We start from the raw sequence: 12274 nt of genomic DNA on the forward strand, positions 1-12274 counted from the left end.
CTGCTCTGTCTCTGTCTGGAAAAGACTGATCTTTAGAAACACTGCACGTGCAGAACCAGCAACACCTGGTTCTAACCACATGAGGGCAGTGTTAACCAATGTATGAGGAGCTGATGTGACGACTGGACGTGAATGTTCCTCAGATTCACACAGAAGAAATGTGTTATTTTAAAAACAGATAATAATGTTTGTTTTCCTTCATACATGTCTCTCTGCAACATGACAAACCAACTTATTTACTCACTTTATTTTGAATGTCATGTCTATCTAACCATCCATATTTGCCTGCGATTAATTAAGTAGTTAATTGGTGTTGTGTCATAGTGAATCATGTTTTTCTTGTGTGTGTGTGTGTGTGTGTGTGTGTGTGTGTGTGTGTGTGTCTTGCGTGTCGTGGTCGCAGCGTCTGAGACGGCGCTGGCCGAGGTGGCTCTGAACATCCTGTGTCTGCTGATGAAGGAGCAGTGGAGCTGGCTGTGCACTGAGAACATTCAGAGGACCATCAGGCTGCTGTTTGGGACCCTCATCAACAGGTGACATGATACGTTTTCCTCACAGGTGCTAATAGAAAAAAAGTCTAACAGAGTTTTTTTTCCGGGGGAGTTAGAAATTTTAAATATATTTACATAAATTCATACGATAAATCTGAATGAAATAAAGTTAAATGACTAAAAAAGATTAAAGCTGACAAAATCAATATAATTTAATAGACATAGTGTAGAGTTAAGTCTAAGGTTTAGCCAGTTTATCAGAATGATTGGTGACTAACTCTCAGGGCCACAGTAAAATATCTTGACAAGTATAAAAAGGCAGATTCAAGTAACGCAAACAGCTGATCGCCATTTTTTCCCAACACTTTAAGACACAAAATCCTTAAAAGCAGAAAGTACTGTGTTTTCTTTTGTGTTGTTTTGCATCTTTGCACTGATAAAATATGTTTCTCTGATTTTATTTTATTTTTCTTTATAAGCACAGCAAGACAAAATATGAGCATGTTAGTATGCTAATGCTAGCTGGTTAGCTTGTATCAGTAGTTAGCACACAGCGCGGCTAACTGATATAAGTGCAGCTTAAAATAATGGAAACCGAGCCAAGTCTGACAGAGCGGTTCAGGTTTGTTTTATTGAACGTTGCAGCATTAGACCGTGTCTGCAGACCTCTTGTCTTTTTAAAATTTATTTTTTTTGGCCACTTTCATGCCTTTTATTTGACAGGGGAAGTGGAGACAGTCAGGAAAAAACATGAGAGAGAGTCGGGGGAGCCCCGGGGGAGTTTTTCTCTTGCCTCAGATCAGTCTGTCGACCAAACATCCTCGACCCACAGACGTACAGATTGTGGTGACTACGTGAAGCATATCATTTATTCATAGTGTACAAAAACTATGGGTTTAGAAACAGTGCAGCTTCTCACTTCTCGGTCCTCTCGTTTGGGCTGATCATTACGTAAGACACCTCACAGCTCTGCGCCTCGGTGCTGTCAGGTAAAATCATCATGTTCAGGCAGCTTATGTTTCAGTTACCGGGGAAAAAAGCTGAAGTCACCAGTAAATTAACATGTAATAGTATCGTTGAAAAACTAAAATTACGTTTAAAGCTGCTGTAGACGGTTTGCTGACCCTCAGTCCGGTAAGTTTCCTTTTGCACAAGACAACACTGTTTCCCCAGCGGAGCAAAAAAGAATTTGCATTTCATCAATGCTGCTCTTAGCTGTGAGGAATGTCTGGGCGGGAAACACATGGTATATGTTCTGTTAGTAGACTGTGAAGGAGAGTCTAGGTGTTGAGCCTGGCAGCTGTGAAACCAACTCCTTTTGTGATTCCATACTGTGTCGTTTTTTATCAGCGCTGCTGCCTCGACTGGTCCGATGTCAGGCCTGCGGTTTGAATGGAGTGTATTAGGTCAGTATCAGTCGTCACAACAGACAAGGGTTCATCCTGCGTGCAGCGATGTGCTTGTAAAGTTTCGTTTAATCCCCTTAAAGCTGTTCCATTTGTCGCCCACCTGTACCTCCGTCTGCACCGAGACCACCTCCTGAGGTCCTGCTGGTAGCGAGGAAGAATTATGTGTCGTGGTGTGAGATCTTCTCTGAATTATCTCAGTTGAATTCATTCAGCCATTTTCCTCTGTGTTGCAGTGGCAGCAGTCTAGATGAAATAGCTCAGCTTGCAGCGCAGCTTTCTGGAGGATGTAGAGGTTTTCCCAGGGAACACGGGATGTTAAATCCTGCCGCCGTGTTTTCGCGTCTTGTCCTGGAGTTTCATTTCACTTAGACGTGTCCTGAAGGACTCCAGGTAGAGGCATCCGAATCAGACGCCCGGACCATCGTCCACTACCTGAGTCCTGTCAGTGTGACGGAGCCGTGGTTCTGCTTTGAGCTCCAGGAGTGTCAGTATGATAGAAAGCTCAGTTCTTATCTGGCCATGTGTCAAGGAAACGTGTTTATATCCGTCACAAACTGACATGCTCAAAGTTGGAGAGGGAAGATCTGATGCTCTTTTTAAGAATTTTGCACTTGGTTGTTCTCAAAAAGAAGAAAAATAGAGTTGTCTGGAAATATTTCAATATTCATACAACCATTTTAATCAGGCATTCATTCAGTCTGTTGTGTCCCATATGAATTTCCAGCCACTGTTCCTGATTCGGAGCGTTTACATTCAGACGGTTTTTCTTGTGACAACTTTCTTAGTTGGAAAAAGGTGCGAGGGACTGTTTGACCATCTGACAAGAACTTTGGTTGAAGCTTAATGAAACCTTTACTGAAGGAGGAGATTCATTTACGTCCGTCCAGCATCTGTTTCCTTTGGTTACTATTTAAAGCTCATGACCACAGGTGAGAGTTGGACCGACGCCTCATCAGGCGAGCTCCATCTTTCCTTCACTTGTGACCAAGACGAAAACTCCCACTTTTGACAATACACACGTTGGACATGTTTAATTAATCCACGGCGGAGGTTTCACTGGCTCTTTGTGATTATTGTTTTACTTTCCATTGACATATTCTCAGTGGGAGTTACTGTTGGCTCCCAGGAGCTGCTTAGTGCAAGTATAAAGTCTGCAGATCCGCTCCAGCAGAGACTTTAGTGCCTGGCTCGGTTGTATTTTTACAACTGAGGAAGTTGTTGACGAAGTGAAAGGACGACAACAACAACAAGCTGATGTCAGTCTTTCTGCCTGACTGATGCTGCAACAACAATACAATCCCCTTTAACAATGATGTGACTTCTCGAGGAGATTTTCTGCTGCAAAGAAGTGATGGAAACTTCTATATAGGAGGGGGGTGGGGGGGTGTTGCCTCAGCCAGGTCAGGACATGAAGACACGTGTTTCCTAGTGGAGATTCCACAGAGATCTGTTTATGAGCCGCAGTGGGGACTGGCTTATGTACAGTCGTTAGTGAAGAGCGTAGATATTTTAGACCGAGGCCGAGTCCTTGTCATAAAACCAGCGGCATCACTTACCCTGCGGCGTACTTATTAACCACTTAGCAGAAACATAAACAGTAAAGAAATATGCTCTTTATCCGATTAGATAAGCTCGCCCTCGCTTTCTGAATAGTATGGAGGCTTTTCACTGCTGCGGCTGCTGTAAAACGTGCATACATGCATGCCTGCACCCTTAGAAGAATGCCTGACATTAACTCTGCAAACATTTGTCGCAGTTAGGTTTAGCTCCTGCCGCCAGTAAACCGAACACGCAGACAATGTTCTCAGGTTCTAGTGTTTGTGCCGTTAGCGCCGTGACCTCATGCCCCCCCCCCCACCTCCCGAGGTGTCGGTATCAGAATATCACTGCTTCACGTTGATACCGGGTCCTCTATTTTAAGAAGTTCCACCAGCCAAGTATGAAAGGCCTTGTACTTTTGTTTAGCCTTATCTATATCAGGCGGCGGTCTGTCAACATCGCAGCGACGGCTCTCAGTGCGGCAGGTATCTCCTCTCATCGACCGGCTTCTCTGTGCAGAGGAGACGAGATGCTGTGAACTGCTGTTGATAGAAACGCCACATGTTGTGTTGCTAAAAACGGTTCTGCTCATTTATAGTTTTTCTATAACAGAGTTAGAAACAAAACCTGAATAAAAGCCAAGCAAAATGAACAATAAAAATATATTCCAGGCGTGGACTTGAAGTGTTACATAAAAGTAAAACGCAAAAATAAAGCAGCAATAGCTTACATAAAAATTAAAATTACATAAAAGCCTTATATAAAAGCCACTCTGCTGAAAGGAAAAAGTGATTAAACAGTGATGAGAATGATAGTTCAGATTGTTAGCATATGTCAGGGTGTTTTAAAGCGTCCAGGCCACAACCTTTGGGCTTTAGCCAGTAATTACTGATGGTTACCAGAACCAGGCCTGAGTCTATCTGGATGCACTTCGTCTCGTTAAGAGATACAGAAGACAAAGATGTGTCCGTCCGGCAGCCAAGCCTTAAATCAAGCTAGCTGCTGTTTCTAGCTGTGGCAGTGATGGTAGGTCCAGTGTCATGGTCCAGACTGAGACATGGCTCCCGGAGCATGACTCCTTTGGGCGATTCCCTGCCTTTTAATTTGTTGTATATATATTAATCCATCATCAGGTCGTATTGAAATTGTGGTTAGTACCAGATATATTCCTCTAATGACCAAATATCTGCAGAACTAATGTCATTCCCATCCGCAAAACTAAGATGGCAACCATGTTGAATATTATTCCTGTTGCTGACGTTAGCATTTTGGCTCAGCGCTGCCCAAGATGATTGTGATTGGTTTAAAGAAATGCAAGCAAGTCGTGTGTCGCCCCCCCCTTCCATATAGCAGAATGATGACGGAGGCAGCCAGACGACACAGTGCTGTGGAGATAGGTCTACCTATCTGTGTGTGCCTAGCATTTATCTGTGGCTAACTGCGACCTCACAGAGCTGCTAGCATGGCTGTAGAGTCATCTTTATATCTTGTTCATATTTAAATTGAATTAAATGACAATTAACAGATTAACGTATTTCTGCAGCTGTTTGTATGAATAGCCAGATGTTTCCTAACAAGTTAATGTTTCATTTTTGCCCTTGAATGGTCAAAATTCTCCCAGTGCTTCTTTAAAAGAGGTTGATAACTGTAGCAGCATTACTGATGCTTCACACTGTGACACCAGTTAATCCAGCTATGACTCACCCCAACTAAAGCTCGGCCACCTTTTTATTTCTCTCAGTAATTGGTCATTGTATAATTCAGGCGTGAAAAGAAACTTTGAGATCCTGGTATAAAGGAAGAAATAGCTTTTCTTCCACCTTGTCCTTCATTTCGTCCAAGCCGAACACCTCACTGTGTGTTATTGCTCACTGCTGGTTACTGAAATGTTTCCCTCCCGTATTTTTCAATACATATTCAGCACAGAGGAGAAATATAAAGATGCTGTAAGACTCCACAACGCAGCCGCTGGCGTGCATTCAAGTAGGGAAGTAACTGGACCCTTTTTTTTTTTTCAGTTTTTCTTATAAATAAATTGATCCACAAATTTGCCTTTTTTCTCTGGGACTGACAAGATACGTCGAGCGCTGTGAAGGTTTTTATATAATCTGACAGCTGTTGGTGGGAAGCAAATAGAAGCTGAAGGCTGCAGAAACCTTATCCGTGCCAGTCCACGGCTGTAGTGCATGCATACATGTCAGAATTTAATTTGGAATTGCGAGCGGATAGAGAAAGTGTGTGTTTCTGTCTGAGAGATGAAACCAGGACCCGACTCTGGGTCGCCAGATCCGGGTCTGTTGTGTGTGTGTGACAGATCTGGCTGGAAGCGCCGGCTCTCTGCTCCTATAAATGGGGTCCAAGGCGAAGGCTCTGGTTTGGGAGATGTCTGATTTTTATGGACTGGAAAGTGGGACAGTTTAAGATGAATATAGTCTCTTTCTCTTAGACAGCAGTCTGGACGGAAAATCCAGCTGGAGCCAGATTGTTGTCAGTGTCTAGATGTACTGTAGATATAGTAGAGCGCAGCCACTTTGTGTCAACATCACAAGCATTTGTCGGGAAACTCGATGTCCTGTTTCTTTAAATGTGTCTCTGCTTCCTTCAAAATAAAAAAGCTGTGTACACTCCAGTTGGCAGCAAACATCCATTAATTAAATATTAAATGAATCAAATCAATTACACAAATTAAAAAAGTTAAAACATATGCACTTTGAAACACAGCTGCAGTCGCTTACATGCTGTGGACATTTGGCTGCAGCCGTGCGGTGCAGAAACCGGGTCAGTAGTAATGAAGTCATTGGACAGTGGTCAGTAACTCACTGTAGGTCCAGAGTAAACGCCATATCTGCATTTGCAGGACTCCACCTACTCGGTGAATTCACAGGTGCTGTTTGTCAGTGCAACTGCGTGTTGGTGTGAAGGACAACGCGACATTCAGAGAAATCTCACCCTGGACCTTTGTCGGTACCGAAGTTCGACCCAGATTATCTGCTAATGTGTTTCGCTTTACAGATCCAGTCTTAAACCTCCCGAGCTGCCCGTCCAGGCTGTCACGATAAATATCACTATTTAGGATTTAAAATCATTGTGGCTACGACGGCGATTACGTCAGTCCCAGAGCAGCTGGAGTCTGGTACTTGAGGCGTTGAGACGTTAGCTACCATACTACTGTTGACAGGTATTCAAAATAAGAAGCGAAAAAATCTCCTCCACTTCCCGCTGAAGAATACACAATCATTTTCTGGACGGAGGAAGTTGTTGTCTCCATTTTGTTTACATCTGCTTCCCCGTGAGGTCACGTGAGGTGGTGAATCGCTCCCTCTGGCAGGATAATGTTCATAATATCCTGAAGTGTCTGATGCTCCATTATTTTCAGATCCTGAAGTGAGTGCATGTTTGAGATTAGAGAGAAGAACATCTGTTAAGTTTCTCCTGATGTGTGTGATGCAACCTGGTTTCAAAATCGGTTAGGATTTTAAAACACCAGCTGTCAGAGCCAGACCTCGCTGGTTCACAACACGTTTTATTTCACCAAACTCTCTGTGGCACCTCTGCCCTGCCAGTCTTCTTCTGCACCTGTCAGCCAATGACATGATCCTTTATTTTTACTCCCTAAAATGGCATATTAACGCTTCCATAAACATTTCAGTTCACAGCTTGATGATGGAGGTGAGGATGAAGGGGAGTACGGAGGCTTTAAAGCTTGTCAACAGTTGTCATAGAGAGCGCTCTCACTCTCTCAATCTTTCTCTCTCGCTCTCTCTGTCTCTGCTTCTGCTACGCTGTTAATTAACGCCCAGGCATCTCCGTCTGACATCCAGTGGCCGGCTTGGGTTTCACTGGTGGTGAACAACAAGTTGTTTGGCTTCGGGGAAAGTGGTTTCTGTCTCGCTGCTGCGCTGTTTAGACTGTGACCACATTGTGGTGTTTGGAGAGAACTCTGAAGATGTGGTCAGAGCTCCAGCATTAACAAAATATACTGGCTTTTCTAAGTAGTATGTTTTATTCACCTTGAGTCCACTCATACGCTATTTCGTAATTTGTTTTTCACTTTTGAGAGTTGGCAGCTTGGCTTTGAGTTCGCACATTGTGCAGGTGGCACCGTGGATCCAAGAACAACTGTCTTGGATGTTAATCTGGTTTTTAGAGTCATTCCTAATTGAATTCTTTTTCTACAACCTCATGTAGGTGAGGTTAGGTTACGGAGACCGTTTCATCAAACACAATTTGTATGAAAAAGATACCATAACTTTCATAACAGCTAGAATTTTTTTACGGCCATGCTCCATGAACGACTTTAATAAAAACAGTGTTTAGGGGCTATTTGTGAGTTTTCTCTGTGGCCGAGATGTGGGATCTTGCAGGGACCAGCGGTGGTGATTGTCGCTTGAAAACAGCTTCAAGAGGTTATAATACGCCCACTAATACGGCAGGTCGGAGGCTACAGTCAGTCGCTATCAGGAAGTGACGAGACAGGCCGTGGTTAGCCGGTTAGCATGCTAACTTCCGTAGAAGACAAGATGTGATAGACATAACCGTTGCTTTCCACCTCTGGAGGCAGCTGTTGGTGAGTAAAGAAATGAAGTTTGATGCTGAACTCTGGTTCTTCTAGACTGGTGAGTTAATGCTAATGTTAGTTAGCTAGTTAGCAATGGAAAAACTTACAAATAGCTCCTTTAACTCATGGTCCACTTACTAGCTTTTTCTTTTAGTACTTTCAGACACATCTCACTGAACATTGTCATTGAAATACAGTTAGAGACGGGAGGAGATCACAACTGAGCAAACTTCTTCCTCTGACAATGACGCTGAATTCATTTGAAAGAAAGACTTCGGCAGTTAGACTCAATCAACGCAAAGCAACTTGATTAAAGCTCCATATTTTCTTCTTCCTCTGTGTTTTATTTGAGGTGTTGATCCATAAGAAGATTTATTTGTGGTTTTAAGAACCAAGAACCATCTCAGTGTAGTTTCACATCTCCTCTCTCAGGCTTCTCTCTGGAGCTCTAGTAACAACAGGTCTGTGAGCCAATCAGAAGAGAGGAGGCTCTGAGCCTCTCTTCTGATTGGCTGACTGTTTTCTGAGTGATCCAATAAAAATAAAGCAGATTTCAGGTAAAAACACTCAGAGAAACCAAATCCTGTAAAGGTTTGGATGGTGGGTCCAGGTGGGCGGGGCTTGGTGACTGCTTTGTTGTGACATCACAAAGTTCCAGAAGTCCTGACGGCTGGTTTTAAGGCTCAGTTTCTGAATACAGGCTGTGTGCATTTCTCTGTGGACTGAGGCTTTGATACTTTCACAGTATTAATATAGAACCTAGACCTGATCTATAATCACACTACACATGGACAGAGACCTTTATATTTTATGGGACCTTTAACACATCCTGCTGCCGTCGATTCAGACCACAGAACATTGACGTCACTGGGCGATGCTTAAAGTTAAATCACCTTAAACAGGGAGAAATAGTAGAATTTCTCTGATAAAGGAATAAAGACAGAACAGCTTGTTGGTCAAAGAACCATTTGCAGGTTTAAGAAATAAAATGTGAAAGAAATTAATGATAAACTCGTTACATAATTAAATACCTGTATTTTTTCCGTTGTGGAAAATTTCTAGTTGCAGGCGGCCGCTACAGCTTCCAGCACCAAGTGTGTTCAGAGGAAAACTGCCATTATTTTCAAATTTAATGTTAAATGTTTCACTTTTCCCACCATTAGAAAACCATCCTAGTCTGTTATTCGTCTTTGCAAAAGAGCAGGAACGGTTCAGGCACAACGTCGGGCTCCAGCTAGCTCCATGCTGGTGTCATGTGTTGAGCAGATCCATATGTAGTGATGTTTACCCACGTCAAACGGGTCATTTGCCTGGTAGTCTGCTGCAGGCTTGCCACCGTGTCCTCCAGAGAGAGAGAAAATACTTGGATCAGGCACTCTGATCTAAAGTTACTCAACATGTGCGAATATGTATTAGCAGATATTTAGTTTGAGATGTTACCAGTATAAGAGAATGGCCATATGTGTCTGGCTCTGAGGGCAAGAATATTTTTAGTCGAGTTGTGACTTTAGTAGCTGTTCTTGTGGACGTAGTGTTTAATTCGGTACCTCTGCCTGACTTTACAAGTGTCAGAGTTAATTATTCCTTACGTCTTAACATAACAGAAGACCTCATGCCTTGTTACTGTGTGAAGACCTAATGATTCTCAGTGACAGTGATGTGGGGAATCCAGGGACTTCCAGGAGTCTAACTCCCCTAAATGATTGGACCCAAAACAGAGATCCCTCCTCAGCTCGGGAGGGATTTGACACATCTGGTTGTTTTCACAGCGAGGAGGTGATATCAGAGTCTTCTGCTGTTTTTCTGCTCCGGTGCTCGTCTTTGACATATGGGGTCCCGGGGCCAGGACAGGAGACGACCAGGCTTGGAAGCTCGGAGCTTCTTTTGTCAGCAGGATATTCGCTCTGTAGCCTGGAGTGCGCCGGTGGTCGGACTGGTGGGCCGTACATGACAGATATGGCACCCGCTGGGAAGAAGAGGAGGGGAGTGTTGGCTGGAAAAAAAAAAGATGCTTGTTACATAACGGCACAAACTATCTATCAGCCTGTGTGGAGTGGGGGGGGGGGGTGTGACATCCCGGACAGGCTGTTCCTGAGATGAGACAAATTCAGATGCGCTGTTCAAAGTGGGATCAGGCTGTCTGAGTGGCTTATATCTCACCCTGTGTTTCACTTGGAAGGTTTCCCTGTGTCATGTCTCTGTCATGTTGCTCAGGGCATTATTCCTCTTTTACATCTGCAGACGGTTCTGAACTATAAATATTGTCTTCTATTACAGGCTAATAGTAGACGGCGGTTACTTTCATATTCCTGCAGACCTATGTAATGGTCTCAGGGGAACACGAGAGGTCAAATACCTAGGTCACTTCTTGTGAAGGTTATGAAACACGCTTATCCCTTGCACGTCCAGCCTCTGTGCACATTTATCCTTATTTAGTGTTCGAGACTTGTAGCGACATCGAAATCCTCCCCTGGCAGGACATGAAAGATAATATGGGTCATTATTGTCCACACACTCGATAAAGTTAGATGGAGGACAAGTGCGGCGTGCTGAAACGCTGTTGGGATGTTTGCAGAGCGAACTTGATAAGTGATAAACACTGTGTCTTAAATAAGGACAGTAGCGGGATGAAGTCATGCAGTGACCCCTTGGCCCTGCTCACTCTCTCTGGTGTCTGTTTTCACCGCTCACCTGAGCCCGGGGTCCGAGATGTGGCCCCGAAGTCACGGTTCATCTTCTGCCTCCGGAGACATACTTGTGCAATGACATTGTGTCTGTTGAAAACTGGCTGTGGGCTTATTTTAGCTGAAATGTGACCTGGTTATACTTGTCTGTGTTTACCATAAATGGTAACTAAAATAAATCCCGGCGGAGTCGAGCACACACGTGGTTTTAGGCCAGCTCAGCTGATGTTTTACGTTTATTTGAATTTTCTTGCATCACATGTTATTGATTTCCTGCCAAGTATTCGAAGCATCTCCTCTTTACCCTGATTGTGGTAGATTGTGTCAGGTTGATCGTTGCAGCTGAGCTCAGTAGCTCAGTTAATCAGTTGATTCAAACCCTTGAGAATTTGTGAGTGAAACTGCTTTTATCTTCCGACTCTTACTAAGTTTATTTATGGAGACGAAAAGCACACAGTGTCTTCTAGAGGATTGTAGGGACACGAGGTGCCCAGAGAACGAACGGAGGGAGGAATAGAAAATGAATAAATAAACTGTTCTAAAGAAGCTAAAGATTTATTTCTCTGCAGAGTAGATGCCCCCCAACGTTAACATTTTCCAGAAGATATGAATGTTTGGTTCCACGGTCGGTTTGTTTTTATGCACATTTTCAATTTGTGCATCAGAAAACCTGAGTGGAAATGACAGGAAAGTTTCTATGTTTGGCCGAGGTGGAAAATTTGGTGCATCGATTAAAAACAAAGAGCAAAAATGTGCAATGGAAACAGACCTAGAAAAATAAATCAGATGGTACATGAAGCATGTGGCTCAAATCTCACTCAAGCTTGCACCGCACATCGGATAGTGATGAAGAGAATGATGTTCGGCGCATTAATACATGAAACAAGCGAGTTTTCTCTGCGGTTTCCCGTCGTTTGAGGTTTGACTGCCGCTCTTTAAATCATGTCGTCTGGTTGCAGCCTCTTCTTCTGCAGCGGTTTTAATGGCACCGGCCTGGAAACACACAATAACTCACATTTTCTTTTACCAGTTTTCTGGAAAATTTGGTAAAAAACTAATTTGTGATGCTTTTGAATGAAACCTTGATCAATATCGACGCTGTCATCGCTTCAATTCAAACGGTTGATTTTGTTCGTCATTCCTTCGCCTCGCCTGTGATTCTTTGCACACATTCATTACACATTCTTCTTTTCTGTGAGTTTTTACAGTCTCTCCATTAATTCATCACGGCTGGACCCACGAAAAACAGACGGCTAACGGTAGCTAGCCCCCCCTCCTCCCCCCTCCTCCTCCTCACTGTGCTGCAGGACGAACACAACCCTGACTGTGCAGGAGCTGCCAGGGGCTCGGTGGGTGTCGAAATAAAACATAAGTAATGTCTCGTGGGAATCAAGTGCTCACTTTAGCAACCTATGTTAACCCTCAAATGTCAATCAACTGCCGTATGACACACTGAGGCTCCGGCTTAGAGGCAGCGATGGCCACAAATGAGCTCATTAACAGTTTGAAAAAGTGGAAAACGCGGGTTTGCAGTTAGTGCTGAAAATGTATGTTTCCATTCAGTTTATGTGAATAAAAGAAACAGGCAGATGT

At 43.6% G+C, this 12274-nt stretch overlaps 1 protein-coding gene and 1 long non-coding RNA gene across 3 annotated transcripts in view; one reads left to right on the forward strand and one right to left on the reverse strand.

Moving 5' to 3' along the window:
• snx19b (sorting nexin 19b) overlaps nt 1–12274 on the forward strand; it is a 37750-nt gene that overhangs the window by 9609 nt on the left and 15867 nt on the right. For both annotated transcript variants that reach the window (XR_008827330.1, XM_056374363.1), the window contains exon 11: nt 404–533. Coding sequence is in view for 1 of the 2 variants with exons in the window: in XM_056374363.1 (XP_056230338.1) it covers nt 404–533 (130 nt within the window). In the remaining variant the exon portion in view is untranslated. The remainder of the gene's footprint in view (nt 1–403; nt 534–12274) is intronic.
• The window catches only part of LOC130167855 (uncharacterized), a 33922-nt gene continuing 29838 nt past the window's right edge, over nt 8191–12274 (reverse strand). The window contains exon 6 of the long non-coding RNA XR_008827331.1: nt 8191–9990. This is a non-coding gene — a long non-coding RNA (uncharacterized LOC130167855). The remainder of the gene's footprint in view (nt 9991–12274) is intronic.

Source organism: Seriola aureovittata, chromosome 4 (assembly GCF_021018895.1).
Source record: "Seriola aureovittata isolate HTS-2021-v1 ecotype China chromosome 4, ASM2101889v1, whole genome shotgun sequence".
Lineage (NCBI taxonomy): Eukaryota > Metazoa > Chordata > Actinopteri > Carangiformes > Carangidae > Seriola > Seriola aureovittata.